Raw genomic sequence first — 20,763 nt, 5'->3', positions numbered from 1 at the left:
AATGTGCTACCATATGTGACTCATAGCCCTCCAGAGCAAGGCCCAGAACTAGATTAATATGTAACGGGGAAATATTTAACAAGATAAATAAAATACAGTAAAACAGATAATTTTAGTATGTGGTTTTCTAAGTCAGCATCACCCACAGGTATCTGTAAGTATGGCTTAGGTGCCCCCATTTCTATGTGAGTTTGAAACCTTTGCTCTGAGAGGCTCAGCTAGTGGGAAACAATGAACAACTCTGATAAAGCTGAATCAACTTGAGGGATCCTCAGTGCCTATTCTTGTTGAATATCCTTCTCTTGCTATGAATAAGTGAATATCCTTTTGTAAACTATTTTAAAAAGAAAAAAATGTAAAAGAGTGGTCCTTAAAAGCCTAGGACTTAGGAGGGGAAGCCAAGATGGCAAAGTAAATGCCTGAGATCTCCCTCAAACCCCTCCAAAAACCTTTAAATAACAACTGTAAACAAATTCTAGAGCAGGAGAACCCACAAAAGACAGAAGGAAACAATTTTCCAGCCCAAGGCAGCTTAGAAGGTCAGTAGGAAAGGTCTGTTGCACCAGGCTGATAGTGGAGCAGAGTCCAGCCCAGGATTCTCCAGCACAGACCTGGTCCCAGCAAACCGGGATCAGGCCTCAGGGCAACTAAATCAGTGGTAGCATGGCAGTTTCCAGACCTCTCAGCCCATAGACCATAACGGGGTTGAACCACTGGTCAAAAGGAGATTTACAGGGGTCTCTGCTGGCACCAGAGCTCTGTTGCATTCCTGATGCAGTCCTGAGTCTCAGTCCATTGTTAGGAAGAGTTCCAAGGTTGAAAAGAGTGCTTGTGGTTGCTCACAGAATACTGTGGAGTACAAGACAGTAATAAACACTCCTCTCCCTAGAGCATACCACCTTGGAAGAAATAAAACCTTACAACTCCTCAGATTTACTTCGGTTCACAGTGACACAAAAAACCTGAAGCTTGGGACAATGCCCACTCCACTCGGGAAGCAGAGCCTCTTTAGCATAGAGTTAAAAGTCAAGAAATAGGCTGGGAAAGTGAGCAAGCAACAGAAAAAAATTCTGGCCATAGAAAGTTACTGTGGTGATAAGGAAGGTCAAAATACACAGTCAGAAGAAGAAAACAAAGTCAAAATTCCAACATTCAAAGTCTCCAAGAAAAATATGAATTAGTCTCAGGTCATGGATAAACTCAAAAAGGATTTTTTCTTTTTTTATTACTAAAACAAATATACAGTAAAAAAGAAACATAAATTTAAATATTGAACCTTAAATACAAAATAAGAAAAGGAAAAAGATGTTATATGCATAGCAGAGTGTAAGGGATTAAAAATAAATAATAAATTTCCATTTCAAAAAAGCCTATGTAATAAACTCTACACATTGTATTGAGAGCTGTCCATCTTTGCTTGCTTGTTAGGTTTTCTTTTGTTCTCTGCTGTGCACTTTTTGCTTGGTCCTTTTTCCCCTTCTTCCCCTAACCCCAGGCTACTTAAGCACAGTTATAGACATATACTTTCCCTAACAAATTCTACTTCTGATCTTTGTTTTCATATTTGTGCACATATATATATATATATATATATAATATATACATAGAAATATATATGTGCATATATATATTATATATATATATATTTCCTATCCCTCCTAATTCCTCTTCTTTACTTCTACTCACTACCTTGTCCTCCTGTTACTTAACCTACCCCCTCTCTGAGGATCCCTCCCTTATCCTCCCATTCCCGTAAATATAATTACCCTTCTGTACCCCCTTTGACCTATTCCTTCATCTTTACCTCTAGAGATCCCTCCCTTATCCTCTCCCCCTCCCTATCCCCTTGGGATTTTATTTGTTTCTTAATTTAGAAGACTTTTATACTTTTTTGGACATATATGTATTGTTCCTTCTTGAACCTACTCCAATGAAAGTAGGTTTCCAGAACTAATAGCCCTCCTCCCCTATCTAATTGCTCTGTGTTGATTCTTCTTCTCACACCTCATTTGTATAAGATAAATTACTCTTTCTATCTGTTCCTAAATGGTTTTACTCTATAAAGTCATTTCATATTCAAGTCTACCCCAATCTTTCTTATGGACTACCCAATTACCAATAACAATCTTAGACATATATTTGACATTTTACATACATAAAAGGTAAACAATCTATCCCTTGTGAGTCCCTTGTAATTACTCTTTTGTATGTACCTTAAATTTCTCTTGGCTCTTATGTGTCAAATCTTCTACTAAGTTCAAATTTTTTTTAACAAAGTCCTGAAAGTCTGACAGTTCATTAAATGTCCATTTTTTTATTCAGGATTATGCTTCGTTTTGCTGGGTATGATATTTTCAGCCAGAACCACAGTTCTTTTGCTCTTCAATATATAGTGTTCCAAGACCTGTGGTCTTTTAGTGTCAACACTGCTAGGTCTTGTGTGATTCTGTCTGTGGCACCGCCATATTTAAATTGTTTTTTTTCTTGTTGCTATTAAAAAACATTTCAAAAATCAAGTAAGAGATATAGAGGGAAAAATGAAATGAGAAATGAAAGTGATGCAAGAAAATAATGAAAAAAGAGTCAAAAACTTGGTAAAGAGACACAAAAATATGGAAGAACAGAATAGGCAGTCATGGTGAAAGAGGCAAAAAAATCCAATGAAGTGGATTTGGCCAAGTGGAAAATATACAAAAATTCACTGAAGAGAAGAATTCCTTAAAAAGTAGCATTGGTCAAATGGAGAAGGGAGGTACAAAAGCTCATTGAAGAAAATAATTCTTTAAGTTAGAATTGGGCAAGAGGAGGCTAATGACATTAGGAGACATCAAGAAACAATAAAACAAAACCAAAGGAATTAGAAAATAGAAGAAAATGCAAGATATCTTATTGGAAAAACAACTAACCTGGAAAATATATCCAGAAGAAATGATTTAAGAATTATTGAACTACCTAAAAGTCATGATAAAAAAAAAAGAGCCTAGGCATCATCTTTCAAGGACTTTTTAAGGAAAACTGCCCTGATATTCTAGAATGAGAGGATAAAATAGAAATTGAAAGAATCCACTAATCACTTCCTAAAAGAGATTCCAAAACGAAAACTTCCAGGAACATTCTAGCCAAATTCTAGACCTTCTGGGTCAAGGAGAAAATACTGCAAGCAGCCAAAAAGAAATAATTCAGAGTAACATGGATCCACAGTTAGGAGAACACAAGATTCAGCAGCTTCTACATTAGAGGATTATAGGGTTTGAAATATGATATTCTGGAGGACAAAAGAGATTACAACCAATAATCACCTATCCAGCAAAACTAAGTGTAATCTTTTAGGGGAAAAATGATATTCAATGAAATAGAGGACTTTTAAGTATTCTTGATTAAAACACCAGTTGAAAAGAAAATTAGACTTTCAAATACAAGACACAAAAGCAGCATAAAAAGGTGTCTTGTTAGTGTATTTTTTCTTAACAGGAAGATCTTTCCCATCCATTAATAGGCCCATGTGACCTGCTTAAGTCACATGGAAGCCTAAGTCACATGAGCCTGGGTCACAAGGGTTGTGATGCCCTCTGACCCTGAAGAAGTGCGTGTGTGTGTATGTGTGTGTGTGTGTGTATTGTGTGTGTATATATGTACACATACAATACACACACACACACTCTGAGGTTAGCATTTTGCTTTGGGGCTCACTCATGGGAAGAGTATTTGTGTCATGTAGCCAGATGAGACTCTGGGTAGCTGTTAAGTAGCCCCCCAGCTTTGAAAACCCAGATGTTGGTGCTTCTCCCTCTGGTAACTATGTATATATTGCTTTTGGTCAGACAGTTGGAAGCCCTGTCTGTTGGTCTTTGGTGTTTGTATTTGCTCTGTTTATATAATTTCTGCTTGTAATTTGTTTGTATTTTCTCTGAAGTTCAGGGTGCTGACTTTTCTCCTGAACTAAGTGAATGACATATATATATTATATATACATATATATATATATGTATATATAATATATATATATGTTTGTGTGTGTGTTTGATTAAAGTAAGATTTTTGACCCCTTTAAAGTTGCTTTCCTTTAGAAAAGCAGATCAAAGAACCTGTGCTAGCAGCCATCCTGTGTGCTGGTATAATTGGTCTTATATCCCCCACAGCATCTGCAAGTAACATTGTTGTTACAAAAGGTAAACAGGAAAGAGAAATTACAAGGGATTCAATAAAGTTAAACTATTTATATTCCTACAAGATGAAGGGATATTTTAACTCCTAAAAACTTTATCATTATTAGGGCAGTTAGAAGGAGTACACAGACAGAAAGCAAATGTGTGAGTTGAATGTAATTGATGGTTATCTAAAAAATAAAATTAAGACATGAGAAAGAAGAATATACTGGGAGAAGGGGAAAGGGAAAGGTAGAATGGTATAAAATATCTGACTTAAAAGAGGCCTGAAAGACATTTTATAGTGGAGGAGAAAATGGGAAAGAGGGGAGGGGAGCACATGAACCTTACTCTCATCAGTATTGGCTCAAAGAGGGAATAATATACACACTTATATGGGTATAGAAATCTATCTTACCATACAGGAAAGTAGGGGAAGGGGATAAGAGAAACTGGGGGACCGACAGAGTTGATAGAAGTGAGAGCACTTTGGGGAAGGTAAAAGTCAGAAGCAAAACACCTTGTAGAATGGACAGGGTGAAAGGAGAGAGAGAGTGTAGGATAAATAAGAGGAAAATAAGATGGAGGGAAATACACAGTTGGTAATCCTTGCTATGAAAAAAAGCTTTTACAGTGAGTTTCTCTGCTGGCTTCATTTCTCAAACATACAGAAAAGTGAGTCAAATTATAGAAATAAGAGCCATTCTTCAATTGATAAATGGTCAAAGATAAAAGTTATCAAAGCTTTCTATAGTCATATGAAAAAAAATGCCCTAAATCACTGTTGATTAGAGAAATGCAAATTAAAACAACTCTGAGCTACTACCTCACACCTCTCAGATTGTCTAATGTGACAGAAAAGGAAAATGACTAATGTTGGAGGGGATGTGGGAAAATTAAAACACTAATGTACTGTAAGTGAAGTTGTATACTGATTCAACCATTCTGTGAAGCAGTTTGAAACTCTGCCCAAAGAGCTATACAACTATGCATATCCTTTGATCAAGCAAACCAAAGAGATAAAAAAATAAAAAATGAAAAGGACTTATGTGTACAAAAATATTTATAGCAGACCTTTTAGTGGTGGCAAAGAATTGGAAATTGAGTGGATGGGGAGTGGGGAGGGGAGAGAGGGAGAAAAAAAATTGGAACTCAAAATCTTATAAAAGTGAATGTTGAAGACTGTATGTGTAATTGGAAAGAATACTTTTACGTGGGAAAAAATAAAAAAACAATAAGTAATTTTAAAAAGAAGAAATAATAAAAGAAATTGAGGGAATGTCCATCAATTGGGAAATAGCTGAACAAGTTGTTGTATATGATTGTTATGGAATACTATTATGCTTGAAGAAATTATGAGCAAGATGCTCTCAGAAAAATCTGCAAGATGTGCTCACAAAAACCTAGAAAGACTTAAATGAATTGATTCAAAGTGAAATGAGCAGAACCAGAACATGGTACACAGTAACAGCATGTATGATGATCTATTATGAATTACTTAGCTATTCTTAGCAATACAATAATCCAAGAGAGTTCTGTAAGACTTATGATGAAAGGTGCTGTCCGTCTCCAGAGAAAGGACTGGTAGAACCTGAATGCAAATCAAAAGATACTTTTTCTTTATTTTTCTTAGGGGTTTTTTTGGTCTATGTTGTTTTCTTTCACAGAATAGCATATGGAAATGTGTTTCACATGACTACACATGTATATTAAATGTATGTTGACACGTATATACCTATGTCAAATTGCCTTCTCACAAGGTGGGAAGGGGGGCCAGGGAGATAATTTGGAACTCAAAATTTGAAGAAAAAAAAGAATGTTAAAATTGTTTTTACATGTAATTGGGGAAAAAAATAAAATGTTAAATAAGAAAAATAAAAGCCTAGGACTTAATCATTGAAAAACCCCAGCATCAAACTAGTTATAAAAGACCCTTTTATGAGGTGTGAGCAGTCTCTTGTATGAATCAGGAATAATAGTAATACTAGAAAGAAGAATAGTAGGTCATCTCATGGTAGTCTTTAAAAGTCAATTCACTTAATCCAGATCTTCTTGAAGAACTCAACTCATGATAGGAGAAATAGAGCACTGACTGTTGGAGCTTCAGAACCCTAAGCTGTAAGAAGTCATAGATAGATAGATAGATAGATAGATAGATAGATAGATAGATAGATAGATAGATAGATAGATATCTGAGAGATAGAAACCTGGGCAGATATCTGAGAGATAGAAACCTAAGCAGAGGTAACCACTGCAAAGAAAGCAGCCAGGACTGGGAGCAAGACAAGGCAAAGCAATAGGCATTTATTAAGTACTTACAATGTGCCAGGCACTATGCTAAGCCCAGGGGATACAAAGACAAGGAAGAACAAAGTCTGTCCCTGACTTTAAAGACTTCATATTCTAATGAGGGAAGACAATCCATATAAGGGAGCTTGAAAAGGAGGGGGAGTGAGGGAGGTTTCCAAGGGGGCCGTAGTGTCAAAATCCAGAAAGAACCAAAGGAGGAGAATGAAGGGTTAGCTGGACTGGGTCCCTTCCCAAAATGGAGGCTCCGTGAGAAGCTCACCAATGAGATATGGGGGCCAGCATGGTGAATAGATATTCCAGGGTGAGAAGATTGTTTTGGGGGAAATTGATGTTGTAGGGTAAGGAGGCTCTAGATGTTCAAAGACGTTTCAGGGTTAAAGAACATGAATGAAGCATGATGTAGAATTCCAGAAAGTCAGAGCTAGTCAGAAAGGGAAACACATCAAAAGTTTCATACACATGAGTGCTGCTGCTTCTATGCACCTGGAAGAGTGTAGTCTGTAGCTCCTGGGCCCAGCCCAATGGCAGCCATAACCTGATCAGGCTGAGGCAGCTGAAGCAGGCCTGGGTGATGTCTGGGTTTTCTAGTGGCACCATCCTGCAGGCTCTTGAAGTAGTAGAGGTAGCACAGGTAGGTTAACAAGAGCGGTATTATTTACCTTCCTTCCTCTTGATTCTGTTTAAGTTTCCTGATAGATTTCCCTAGGACAGAGAAAGATACAATCTCTTTATTTAATTCAGTTCTACTTGCAAACATTTTTAAGTAGCTGCTGTGTAGTGGACCTTGGTGATATAAAAGTGGAAGTCCCTGGTAGTCCCCACCCTCATAGAGTTTATATCCTATTGGGGGCTTATATTCTGACTATTCCCCATTTCTGGAATGCCCTCCCTCTTTACTTCTACTTCATAGAGTTTCTCATTTCCTTTCAGAGTCAACTCAAGAACCACCTTCTACAGCCTGAGTTGTTATGTCATCATAAAGTTAATAGGGAGCTACTGAATATCATGAAGTAATGCTCATTGTCAAGCAATTGTATTATTTCAAATGAATCATGAATTCATCAGTGTGGGTAGTCCTGTCACTGATTTAATTTCTTAGTATCCTAATAAGTATCTTTTTTGTGCTTAATAGTATTTTTTTCCAATTACATGTAAAGATATTTTTTATCTTTCAGTTTTGTAAGATTTCATGTTACAAATTTTTCTCCCTCCCTCCCTTCTGCCCCCCTTTTCCCGACAGCAAGCAATATAGTATATATTATATAGCATAGCATATATGTACAATCACGTACAATATAGCATATTTGTACAATCATGTTAAACATATTTGCACATTAGTCATATTGGAAAAGAATAATCAGAACAAAAGGGGAAAACCACAAGAAAGAGGAAACAAAAACAAAAAAAGGAAAATACTATGCTTCAATCTGCATTCAGACTCCATAGTTCTTTCTCTAGATGTGGATAGCATTTCCCTACATGAGTCTTTTGGAATTGTCTTGAATTATTGTATTGCTGAGAAGAGCTAAGTCTATTATATTTGATCATTCCGCAATGTTACCATCACTGTATACAATGTTCTCCTGATTCTCCTCACTTCACTCAGCATCAGTTCATGTAAGTCCAGGTTTTTCTGAAATCCACCTGCTCATCATTTCTTAGAGAGCAATGGTATTCCATTACATTCATATACCACAACTTGTTTAGCCATTCCCTAACCGATGGGCATCCCCACAATTTCCAATTCTTTGCCATCACAAAAAGAACTACTATAAATATTTTGTACATGTGGGTCCTTTTCCCTTTTTCATGATCTCTTTGGGATACAGACCTAGTAGTTGTATTGTTAGATCAAAGGGTATGCACAGTTTTATAGCCCTTTGGGCATAGTTCCAAATTGTTCTCCAGAATGGCTAGATCAGTTGATGACTTCGGCAATGCATTAGTGTTCCAATTTTCCCACATTTTCTCCAACATTTATCATTTTCCTTTTTTGACATATTAGCCAATCCAACAGGTATGAGGTGGTACCTCAGAATTGTTTTAATTTACATTTCTCTAATCCATAGTGATTTAGAATATTTTTTCATAGGAATATAGATAGCTTTCATTTCTTCATCTGAAAATTGCCTGTTTATATCCTTTGACCATTTATCAGTTGGATAGTGACTTGTATTCTTATAAATTTGATTCAGTTTTCTATATATTTGAGAGATGAGGCCTTAATCAAAAACACTGGCTGTAAAAATTGTTTCCCAGATTTCTGCTTTCCTTCTTATCTTGGTTGCATTGGTTTTGTTTGTGCAAAAGCTTTTTAATTTGATGTAATCAAAATCATCCATTTTGTATTTCATAATGTTTTCTCTCTCTTGTTTGGTCACAAATTTTTCTCTTCTCCATAGATCTGACAGGTAAACTATTCCTTGGTCTCCTAATTTTCTTATGGTGTCACCCTTTTATGTATAAATGATGTACCCATTTTGACCTAATCTTGGTATAGAGTATGAGATACTGGTCTATGCCTACTTTCTGCCAAAGTATTTTCCAGTTATCCCAGGAGTTTTTGCCAATTAGTAAGTTCTTATCCAAGAATCTGGAGTCTCTGGGTTTATCAAAGAATAGATTAGTCCTAATAAGTATCTTAGTAGACAGTTTTATAAATTGTTGTAGCCAAAAGAAGAGTAATCACTTAGTCACCAGTCTTTATGTAAAGAGCCTCTCCAAACTTAATAAGTTGGTTTTTTGACAGCACAGTTCATCACTAGCCCTACCCTTTTTTAGCTTTTGATTGAATCTACCAAAACTTGTTCTCTGCTAACCAAGCCTTTGAGGACTGAGAGTTGTCATATTATAAAGAATTTTATAGTATGGCCTTTGAGATGAAATAATAATAGCTTATATCTATGTATCACTTAGGCAGAGTTATGAGGAAGGCAATTTGTAAAATGCCTTCCTCATAACTCTGTGACATAAGGAATACAATCATTATTGCCCCCATTTTGCAGATGAGGAAATTGAGGCTCAAATAAGGCAAGAATAGTTCTGTAATGGACACACAGTGACAGAGGAAGGATTTGAACTTAGGTTCAATATAGCTGCTCACCTTTTCACGGCACCTAGGCATTCTATCACAATGGTTAAAGAGCTCTGAAATGATCTAGTTCAACCATTCCTTTAAGTATGCAAGCCTGTAATAATGTACCACTGCCATCCATGCATTCAGACATCTTATTTGAGAGCTGCAGTTTTCCTTTCAAGTGATATCTAGGCTTCAGAAGAAAAATGTACAGTCTTTGCAACTAAACACAATTCTTATGGAATACAAGATTTCTATTTCCAGCCTTCCCCTCACTTTTGGAAGAGACCATAGGTCATTGATCATTGTTCTTTTGAAGTGAAAAAGAACTTGATTTATCTAATGTTTTGGCTTTGAAGCAGGACCCTGTTATAGTTGACTCTTTGGGAACAGTCTCCCAGAAACAAATAAATCTGTTCCCTTAATAACTTCCCAGAAAGCTTAGATAATCAAGCTTGACAGACAGTCAGTAATCCCTCCTCCCTCTTATTCAGCCATACTTGGCATCCTTTCTTTAACTGTTTTCCTTTAATTTGGTTGTATTTTTGCTAGTTTTTTAGTTCCTGCCCTTAATCTGAACCATAAAACACCTACCATATTGATATACACATCAGGAGATTAAATTAATCCTTTTGCATCTAAATGTCTTTCAGAGCTCTAGTAGAGTCCTATTTTTATGTTCTTGTGATGAGCTAAGATTTATCTAGAGCAGACATCTGCTACATATGGTATTATGTAGGTAAAAAATAGGCCACTAGATAGAGTACATAGTACAGATACCCTAGATCTGTACTCATTCCTAGGTTGCTACTCACTGTATGATTTTAATGAAGTCACCTTTAGCATTCTGTGTCCTGTGACCCTAAATTTAAATCAGGAATCTCAGCCTCTTCTTTACTTCATGGGAATATTTAGGCAAAATAATGAAAATATTTGTTTTGGAGTTCCTTCGAATTACCCTTATAACTTTCTTCTCTTCCCCTTCCTTTCTGCCATCATTCCAAGGACCCAGTGCCCTCATCCTGCCACTTGGCTTCTCTTTTAGTGGAACTGTGTCATCTGTCATGCTTTAATGAAAACTTAACTGCTCGTTGTCCCATTCTTTTTAGCATTCAATTAGCTGTGATGGGTTCATTTGCACCCTAAGATATTAAAGGCTGATAATAGTTATCAGAAATATTAGCATTTTAACTGGAGACTCCTAGACATGTTGTTACCTGGAAAAATGATCCTAATCATGGGTGTTCAAGGACTGTAGTTGAGTGCTAGAGGATGTAGACCTTTGCAAGATGCTCTTAAATTAGATATCCCTCAGAAATCAGAGTTTCCCATGGCAAATTATTTAAGTGTATTAGAAAAGTTACAGACTATCCTATATTTCTTCATATAGGAAAAAGTTCTTGTATTTGGTAGTCCTACAGTGCATGAATGAATAAGTATTTATTAATCATTTACTATGTGCCAAGCATAGTTCTAAACACTAGAGGATTCAAGAAGCTTTCTGCATTCAAGAAACTTAATGGGGAAGACAATATATATAGAAAAAAGTTATGGCCAGGGAAGCAAGTTTTGGTCTGATAAGTCATCAAATAATGATGGAAATTGTAGGGTAATCCCACCAACACACTATTTCCAAAGGTCATGCTAGTGATGATTTGATTATAGCTCTGAAAACAAGAGGTGTAAACAAGGAAGGGATGTTTTGAGCAAGGCGCATCAGCGTAGAAAATGTCTGGGGTAAAGAGGCTTGGTCCCAGGGAGTAACTTAGTATGGTCTCTGGAGTTCTGGTTTAACACAGCAGCTACAATGTTAGTAGAGACATAGAACTTCAGAGTTGGAAAGGACTTCTGATATTATCTCTAGTCCAATATGGACTCGAATTTCCTGTACAGTAATCTCAACAAGTGGTTTTCTAGCCTCTGCCTTTAAAATCTCCTGGGATGAGAAATTCATTACTACATGAGGCAGCTATTTCCCTTTTGCATAACCTTAGGAAGTTATTCCTTGTCCATCTGTAGTTTGTCTCTGTACTACTTAAATCCACTGATATTCGTTGTGCAATTTTCTTGCTGAAATATTGCTTAAAACTCAGTCATTTGTTTGATGGAGGGTCAGATTAAGTCATTCAAAAAATATGTCCCTAAGCATGCACCTATCCTTGAAAATATAGTGTATTGAAGTTTATTTGAATGAATGCGATGAAACCTTTGCAGTGGAGTACAACACATTTGTTTTCTGATTGCAACTGGCACCTCACTGCTGCGAGGATATCTTTTTACTGTTCCATATCTAATTTTCAGTTGCACTTCCAACGGCAGATATTTTAGAATTTCTTTTCTCTCTTCAAGTCTCACCACTCATTCCCTGTCCCTTAGCAGAAGACTTTACTTCATACTTTAATGAGACAATAAAGGTCATTTTTCATGAGGTCCTTCTTCTCCCTTTCTCTGCTTTCAAAATGCTGCTGACCTGACTCCTCCATTTTCTCCTCACTTATTCTAATCTCTAATAAAGAGGTAGCCTTTTTCCTCATCCAGGCCGTCCCTTCCATTTCATTGCCTCCCTTCCTTGGCAGTCGTTTTCTCTCTTTCTCCCTTTACTTCTCCTTCTCATTCCCCTTTTAACTCTCTTTCTCTATCTATGGGTTCCTCCCCTGATATCTAAAAACCTACCCAGGTATCCTCTGTCCTTAAAAAACCCTCACTTGGCTTACCACCTCTTCAACCTATCATTCTATAGCTCTCCTTGTTTTCACAGCCACATTCCTAGAAAATTTTTCTCTGCTTCTTATATCTTCTTCCTTTCATTGTACTCTTTGACCCCTTGCAATATGTCTTCTAACCTCATCACTTAACTGAAATTTCCCTCTATAAAATTACCAATAGCCTTTTAATTGCTAAATTTAATGACTTTTTCTCATTTCTCATGCTTTGTCACGTCTCTGCAGCATTTGACACTTTTGATCATCTTTTCCTCCTAGATAATCTCTCTTCTCTGGGATTTCATGATATTCTTCTTACTTAGTTTACCTCCTCCCTTTCTGATCTCTCCTTTGAATTACCATCTATACCACTCCCCCAAACTGTGAACATATCCTAAGACTCCATCTTAGACCCTCTTCTCTAATATTTTTATACTCTCTTCATGACCTTATCAGCTCCCATTAGTTCATTTATCATCTCTACATAGGTAACTTCCAAATGGATGAATGTATTATAAATATATAAATATTATCTATTTATAAATATAAATATACAAATATAAAGAAACAAATGCTTCCTAATATCAAAAAGAAAAATTCATATCCACCAATATGCACATTTTGTCCATCAACATATACATATATGTATATATGCATGTTTGTATGTGTATATATGTATATACACACACATATATAATAGATAGTACATAGAGACAACAAACCAGAATTGAACAAGTAGAGGACTTTGGACTTGATTGCATTCAGGAAATTATGAAGATTTTTTTTAACTGACCCTCCCCCCCTCCAAGTTTTCCATGAAAGCAAAGGCCCAACTTTTTGATACTATCTTTCTGTATGGCAGCAAAAGGAATATAAATGTCTCTGAAGAATTAAGTGAATATTACAGAGGTCAATGGAAAGGAGTAGAGTGGGTGCAAGCAGGCTGCAACACATAACCAATAGATACTTCAAAGATCAGGAGATTAAAATGTTATCATTTGTATGGTAGGAAAAGAAGGCGAGATGATCAGATGGTGAGAGTACAATACCCTTGCAAAGTCAGAAGAAAGGAAAGAAGCCTTCTAGTACTTTAGGGACCTGCTGCAGCAAACTTAGAAGAGGCAGGGATAAGAATTGCACAGGACGAGCCAGCATTGATAACTTGTGATCTGTACCATTAGAAGGAACTGCAAATTGATGAGCTCATACTTCTGTCAGGTACATGTGGACATATAGATATGTATAAATCTCAGAGTTAGCTATGTAGAAATGATAACAGAAACAATGAGAGCTGATGAAGTCACTGAGAGAGGAGTGCATATTTATATACACACACATACATAAATACACACACATACACTCATACACACATATTCATCCCTGGTCTCTTTCCTGAGCTCTACACTCATATCTCCAGCTGTTGGGTATTTCAAACTGAATCTTCCATAGTTATCTAAAATTTAACATGTCTAAAATAGAACCTTTAATCCTTCCACCAAAATCCATCCTTCTTTTGAACTTCCCCATTTCTTTTGAAGGTACAACAATCTTTCCAGGAGCCCAACTTTATAATTTATAATTGTGGGGTCATCTTTGACTCCTTACCTTTCCCTCACACCACATATACCTATACATGCCATTGCGGGCACCACATCGCTCATGTTTGATCCTTTCTCTCCCATGACACCATCCTAGTTAAGAAAGAACCTATCACCTCTCACATGGACTATTGCAATAACCTCCTAATTGAGTACCCTACTTCAAATCTCTCCTTCCTCCAATTCATCGTCCACACTACTGCCAGAATAATATTCCTAAATCACAAGTCTGAACATATTACTCCCCTACTTAGTAAGCTCCAATGGCTTACCATTGCCTCTAGAATCTAACAATATAGTTCTGCCTTTTAAAAACATTCAGAACCTAGGTCCAATCTACCATGCCAAGCATGTTACACATCTTTCCCCTTTATATACTTTTCAGTCTATCCACACCTTCCTTCTTACTATTTTTACAGATGACATTCCATATCTCATCTCATTGCCTTTGCACAAACTATCCTCCGATCCAACAATGCATTTTTACCTCACCTCTACCTCTTAGAATTCCTTTCAAAATGAAGCTCAAGTATCACCACCTATATTATCCCTTTCATGAGTCACACACACACACACACACACACACACACATACACACACACACATATACTCATATGTTTGTACAATCTAAATTACATGAAAGCAGGGACTGTTTCATCTTTTTGTCGTACTTGCCTAACATAATGCCTGGTACATAGTAGATGTTTAATAAAGTTTTGATTGATTAGAAGCAATTTTATTTAATATTTTCTATTAAGGATTATTAATCTCCTTGGTGCTTAACTGTAACCTTAAGCCTCTAGTTCTCTACGCCTGTTATTTTACTTGTAAAATGGAGCCTGAAAGTAGCCATAGCTAACCAATGATATATGTGGTAATTCGCTCTGAAAGAAGCAGATGACAAGTTCTTTCTGAACTTACACAATAATTGTGTCAATTCTTGTTGCTTTTTCAGCAACCCTGAAGGAACTTATCTCTCAGACTATGGTGTGCTGGGCTCAAGAAGATCAAATCCAAGACCCAGAGCTTGTTCGGATAATGTTCAATCTTCTCCGTCGGCAGTATGACAGCATTGGAGAGCTTCTGCAAGCCATGAAGAAGACTTATACAATTAGCCATGCTTCCATAGAGGATACTATCAACCTGCTAGCTGCCTTGGGCCAGATTCGCTCCCTCCTCAGTGTGAGGATGGGGAAGGAAGAAGAATTGCTTATGATTAATGGACTAGGGTATGTAACTCCCAGATAAATATTTTTACATTCCTAAATAATATTTTGGGCCAGTAATGTGTAATTGACTATGAGGAGCTTGATTCGGTTCCTATTCAAGGGTGTTATAAATGGATAAAGAAGAGTTTATTTAGTTCCTACTTGGGGTGTACCATCTGCAGTTGTCATATCAGGATGTTCTTCATTGAGATCATTGAAGGGGTTATTAGTGGTTCCATATTTCCATCTTCATTTGGAATGAGTACATGCAACATAATTGGATATGTGGTACCTCAAGTAAAGTAACCCACTGGGCCATGGAAACGTGGCCCTAGTTCAGGTATGTTGTTGAAAGAAACCCAAAGAAAACTCATAGTAAAGCCAAGAGAAGCAGGTGATGTAGTGCTTTTGGACTTGGAGTCAAAAACACCTGAGTTCCAATCCTGTGTCAGACATTAGCTGTGTGTCCCTGGGCAAGTCATTTAACCTCTGTCTACCTCCACTTCCTTGTCTATAAAATGGGGATAACAGCAGCACCTACCTCACATGGTTGTTTTGAGAATCAGACGAAATAACATATGTAAAATGCTTCGCAAAATGCTAGCTATTATTATTATTAAGTTTGACTTCAATAAAAATAGCTTTTGGAACCTGTCAGTATTTTGAGGATAGAGAAATACTCCAAATCAGAAAATGAAAAGTGAGATTTTAGTATTCAGATTATTTTTTATTATTGAGAGGTCTTTTAAGAAACTGACTCATTGGGATAATTTGTCAGTTAAAATAACCCCTCTGTGTTTCCAAAAATATTCTTTGAATCATCAGGATCAGTTCCAAGGACACTTTCTCCAGCAACAGCAATTACTATTTGTTTTCAGTTGTGTCTGACTCTTCCTGACCCCATTTGGGGTTTCCTTGGCAGGGATTCTAAAGTGGTTTGCCATTTCCTTATCCATCCCATTTTACATATGAGGAAACGAGGCAAATAAGGTTAAGTGATTTGCCCAGGGTCACATAGCTACTAAGTGTGGGAGGCCAGATTTGGACTCATGAAGATGAGTCTTCCTGATTCTAAACCCGGTGCTCTATCTAGTCTACTACCTAGCTGCTCAGTAAACACTAACTGCCCCTGTATTTCATAGAGATTCATGAAATATAAATAATGAACAGGACTTTAGAAATGATCTCATCTCCTTGTTTTACAAATGAGGAAACTGAAGTTGTAAGAGATAAATTATTTTCCCACATTCACACAGCTAATTCATGGAACAGTCAGAGTCAAAACCCAATTCAAGCCTTTTCTCATTGTACTCCATCAATAGCTTCCAGGTGCAGCCTACACTCCAAGTCAGAGTCCAGAAAGGTCTCAGAGAATCCTTAGGAAAAAAAAAAAAGCATAATATCCTAGCCAGACATGATGTTGGAATAGGGATCAGGGACAACTATTGATGTGTAGGGGATGACTAAGAGAAGAGATAAAATTCAGAAGCAGCCCTTCCTCCTGCCAAAGCAGCGTCTCCTACCAGCCATTCACCGGCTTTACCACTGTCATTATCAATTCTTCTGTTTTTTAAAAAAAGAGGGTAGGAGGGAAGAGAAACAGCAGCCCAGTGTCTCATGAATAATCTAAAGATTAAAAGGCTGCAATTCACCCATGCCTCTTTATGAATTTTGGTTTTTAATGTCAAATTATGCCAAAATGCAGCATGGTATAATGAAAAGAACACAACTTGGATCAAGAAACCTGGGCTCAGATTCCAATTCTGACTCTTACTGTGTGACCTCTAGCAAATTACATTAGCGAACCTCTGTTTCATTTGTAAAGTCAGAGTTGTACTTTCACTATCCCAGGTAGCTCAGTAGAATGAAATGATTCGCAGTCTTTTGTACCTACAGGCCTTTCAGTGAACACAGATGCTTGGTATAGTATAACACAACAGTATTGATGGTAAAGTGAGAAAGTAAAGCTCTTTTCTACTCTTTATCCTAGGGATATAATGAACAACAAAGTTTTTTACCAGCATCCCAACCTCATGAGAGTCCTGGGCATGCATGAGACTGTAATGGAGGTGATGGTGAATGTTCTTGGAGGAGAGAAATCTCAGGTATTGTTACAAGGAGAGTTTTGTCATCATTTGCCTCATGATAGAGAGCAGTGAAATGGATGTCCCCAGAATTAACACAATGTCAATTTCCTCAAACTCTGACAAAAGCATCTCTGAGAGAATAGGGAAAGTCTCAGAAAGTGTTGTCAAGAACTTAGCTAACACTAATGTGATACAGATTGATCTCTGCAAAACTTTCATTGTTATTTGAACATATGCAACTTGTAGCATGTCCTGCTTAGCATACTGAGAGTCCCTAAGGACACACAACACAGATAAACATAGATATACACAGAGAAAATACCCAGAAATAACAGGTCCCTAAAGCTACACTACTCTATCAGGAAAAGATTCACAGGCTTAAAAAAGAATCACTGCTACCATGGAATGGACCAGAATTAGCCAAAGCAACCAATGAGAAAGCAGTTCTATTTCTCTTTACTTTTATGTGTTGCTTCTATTTAGCCTTAGAGTAAGGGAGAGAAAGTTCTAGTTCTCAAGATTGTCATGCTCCAGTGCTACTTGCCTCTTTCTCCTATCCCCAGTTTAGCTGCCATAGTTTTTTTTTATTTTGATGACAGCCTTTTAGCTATTGTCTCAGTTATTCTAACTTTACAAAATTTGGGTATAATGGCAGGTAGAGAACTCAATGATACCTGGCTAAAGCAGAGATCATGGCATAATCATGTACAATTGCTACTAGCCTGACTATTTAATTCAGTTCCACCTCAGCAAAAAATTATTAAATGTATACCATATAGAAAACACTGACATAGATATTGAAGGGTCTAGAGAATCTATGAAAGCCCAAAGAACTTCCTTAGCCACATCGCTGTGCTAGATCAGCTTGCTAATGTTTGCTTTTCCTCCTCTGTAGACTGACTCTTCTCAACCTCTACTTCTTCTTAGTTTAGTTTCTTGACTGTTTGAAAGAGATCTTGATGATTCCAGGTCCCATTGCACCTGGATTATGTACATCTCTGATATGTCTAGCATTTCTAATGAAATCAGACTCTATGGCCAACTGCCTGGTGAGTGCCACGCAGTTAGAAGGAGCATCAAGAAAATCTGTTTCTCTTGTAGAAGGAAATGAGTATACAGTACTACTCAGCTCGGATTCTCAGTAGGGTTAGGCAGCCTCTACTTAGTAGACAAAGCAAATTTCCCAGACCAGCATTCAGGGGTGTCAGGCTTCCAGTGATTGGTAATATCCTATACAAAATCTCTAGAGAGCGAGGAATTAAAAACTAGGCAGATGCTAAACTTAGTACTTGTATCAGTAAGGCAATAATAACAATATAGATGATAATTGTCAAAATGCCTATGTGGTTCTGTATCACAAAACATACAAGACTCTCCACATAAAAGGTAGAAGAACCATTTATTCAGACACCAGAGAGCCATATCCCATAAACCATCTGCCCAATCCATCACAGCAGCAAAGTATTTGATACATAATATCGTAGCATGCAGCCTCGCCATCCCAAAACCTCTCTGCCCCCTGCTGGGGCCTTCCCACCAAACGATGAACAGCTATCACAGGTTAGCTCTCTCTCCCTCAGCTCTAACTGTTGTTAACAGCCAGAAGGGTTCTCTCAGCATTTCCTGTAACACAACTTCCTTTTCCTCTCAGCAAGCTCCTCCCACCACTTGCAACTTAGGCTTCCTGTGAAGTAAGCAGGTCACATGGCCTATTAATGGGTGGGAAAGATCTTCAGATCTAAATTGCTATTATAGTACTCCACTTCAGCTAGTCTTACTCCATCTCTCAGAAGCCTGATCTTTCTAGTAAGCTCCTTAGAAAATGCCTTTAATGTTCTCTGGAGCAGTCTGTCTTAATGTCAGCCTATTGGGGTTAGTAACTTGTTCATTCTTGAAGTACTTCATCCTTAATTTCAAAGGGGGAAAGCAAGGCCCAGTCAGCTATTCTGGTCTTCCCAAGGCCCTTTGAGGAAAACTAGTGAAGGGAACTCAGACCTGAAACCCACAATCAATAAACATTTGAGTATCTACTCATTATAAAAAGCTTCTGGTTAAAAGAGCATAATGTATGGCATATAAAACTATAAGTGCTCAAGTCAGTCTCTTTGGAAATATGAGATTAATAATAATATATATGAAGCAAAAGCAAACAGACAAGACCACTTATAGCCCATTCCTGAATTTCACAGTATAGATTCTAAGTACCATAATTACTGACAGAAGGGTATATTTTATTATTGGCTGAAAAAGTGAAAAGGCCTCATAAGTCAGTGAAAGGCATAGTACACAGTGAATAGCTTGTTAATTTTCACAAACTTTACTCTGATGTCTTATATTCTTGAATATGAGCACAATTGCTTACCACCTCTTCTCCTACTCTCCCTAAAACTTCCTTTAGAATGCATTCGTACTTTATTTCTAGCTAGGAAAAACACTACAGCTATACCATATCACATCATCTCTGGGGAATAAGAGGGCAGCTGGGCTAGACAAAAAATGTTTGGTTTGGATTTCCTTTGGAGAGAAGATGCTTCTAAAAACTATATTTAGCTCTCAGCTCTAATAGCCCTCATCTGGATAAACGACTTACCTGATTCTCTCTGGAGTGGATGTAAATCACAGGGAAGGGATGAGAACATAAGGATACATCTCTGAGCTACTTTCTGTTTGTAAGAGCTATTTCTTAGATTATTTATGGTCAGTGTTTTTTGAGCAGATTTGGTGACAACCTCTAGCAGATACTGATTAATTCCTTTCTTTGATTCACTTTTCAGATTGCTTTTCCAAAGATGGTTGCTAGCTGTTGCCGATTCCTTTGCTATTTTTGCCGAATCAGCAGGCAAAATCAAAAAGCCATGTTTGAGCATCTAAGCTACCTACTTGAAAATAGCAGTGTTGGCCTAGGTATGTAATGTTAGAGCTTCAAGTCTCACTGTAGAAGCAATAAAGTAACAATGTCTTGTATTTTTTAAAGGAGAGATTATTCATGATCTAAAAGAAAATATAAATGTATCCTTTCTTTTTCTGTTTGTATGTGCACTTTTCACTTCCTATTCAAACATGAGGTTACTGATGCTACATATTATTTTTCTTGAATTAGAGAAAGATCTGCATCAATGCATTCTTCCTATTTCAACCCATCCCCTTTGGGACCAATGACACATGTCTTAAGAGTTGTCCAGTCAGGGCAGTACATGTATGGCATGTCCTACTCAATTGATTAAAGCATGATGATAACAATGACAGTGTGAAGAGTTCAGTCAGTTGACAAGATAGCCTTTTCTCTGTTCCATGGTCATGGAATACATTTCTATCCCCATCCTGCCAGCTTACAAATGCATGCTATTAGTTATTAGTCACCCTGGAATAGAGAGAGGGTGTGATTGGACCTTGGTAAATCCATCACTTCTGTTGGAAAGCAGTGTCTCAAACAATTTTCACATATAAATGATAGCATATTTTAATTCGTTTTATATACTTCATTATTTCAAGGATGCATGATTTCATTGGTATAGGGACTCCTACCAACACAGATGATAACCCATTAATAATACCTTAACAGATGGTCTTCATGAGTTACTGTGGTTCATTCACCATTATAACTGTTGCTGAATGAGCTTCTCCAAATTTAGTTGGG

The 20,763-nt window shown here is 37.1% G+C and overlaps 1 protein-coding gene across 1 annotated transcript in view; it reads left to right on the top strand.

Moving 5' to 3' along the window:
• Nucleotides 1–20,763, top strand: part of RYR3 (ryanodine receptor 3) — a 633,352-nt gene that overhangs the window by 392,029 nt on the left and 220,560 nt on the right. The window contains exons 39-41 of the mRNA XM_036736677.1: nt 14,787–15,060; nt 17,030–17,144; nt 19,901–20,030. Of these exons, the coding sequence (XP_036592572.1) occupies nt 14,787–15,060; nt 17,030–17,144; nt 19,901–20,030 (519 nt within the window). The remainder of the gene's footprint in view (nt 1–14,786; nt 15,061–17,029; nt 17,145–19,900; nt 20,031–20,763) is intronic.

Source organism: Trichosurus vulpecula, chromosome 8, assembly GCF_011100635.1.
Source record: "Trichosurus vulpecula isolate mTriVul1 chromosome 8, mTriVul1.pri, whole genome shotgun sequence".
Lineage (NCBI taxonomy): Eukaryota > Metazoa > Chordata > Mammalia > Diprotodontia > Phalangeridae > Trichosurus > Trichosurus vulpecula.
Note: the sequence above shows the minus strand (reverse complement) of the source record. Positions and strands in the feature narration are given on the sequence as shown.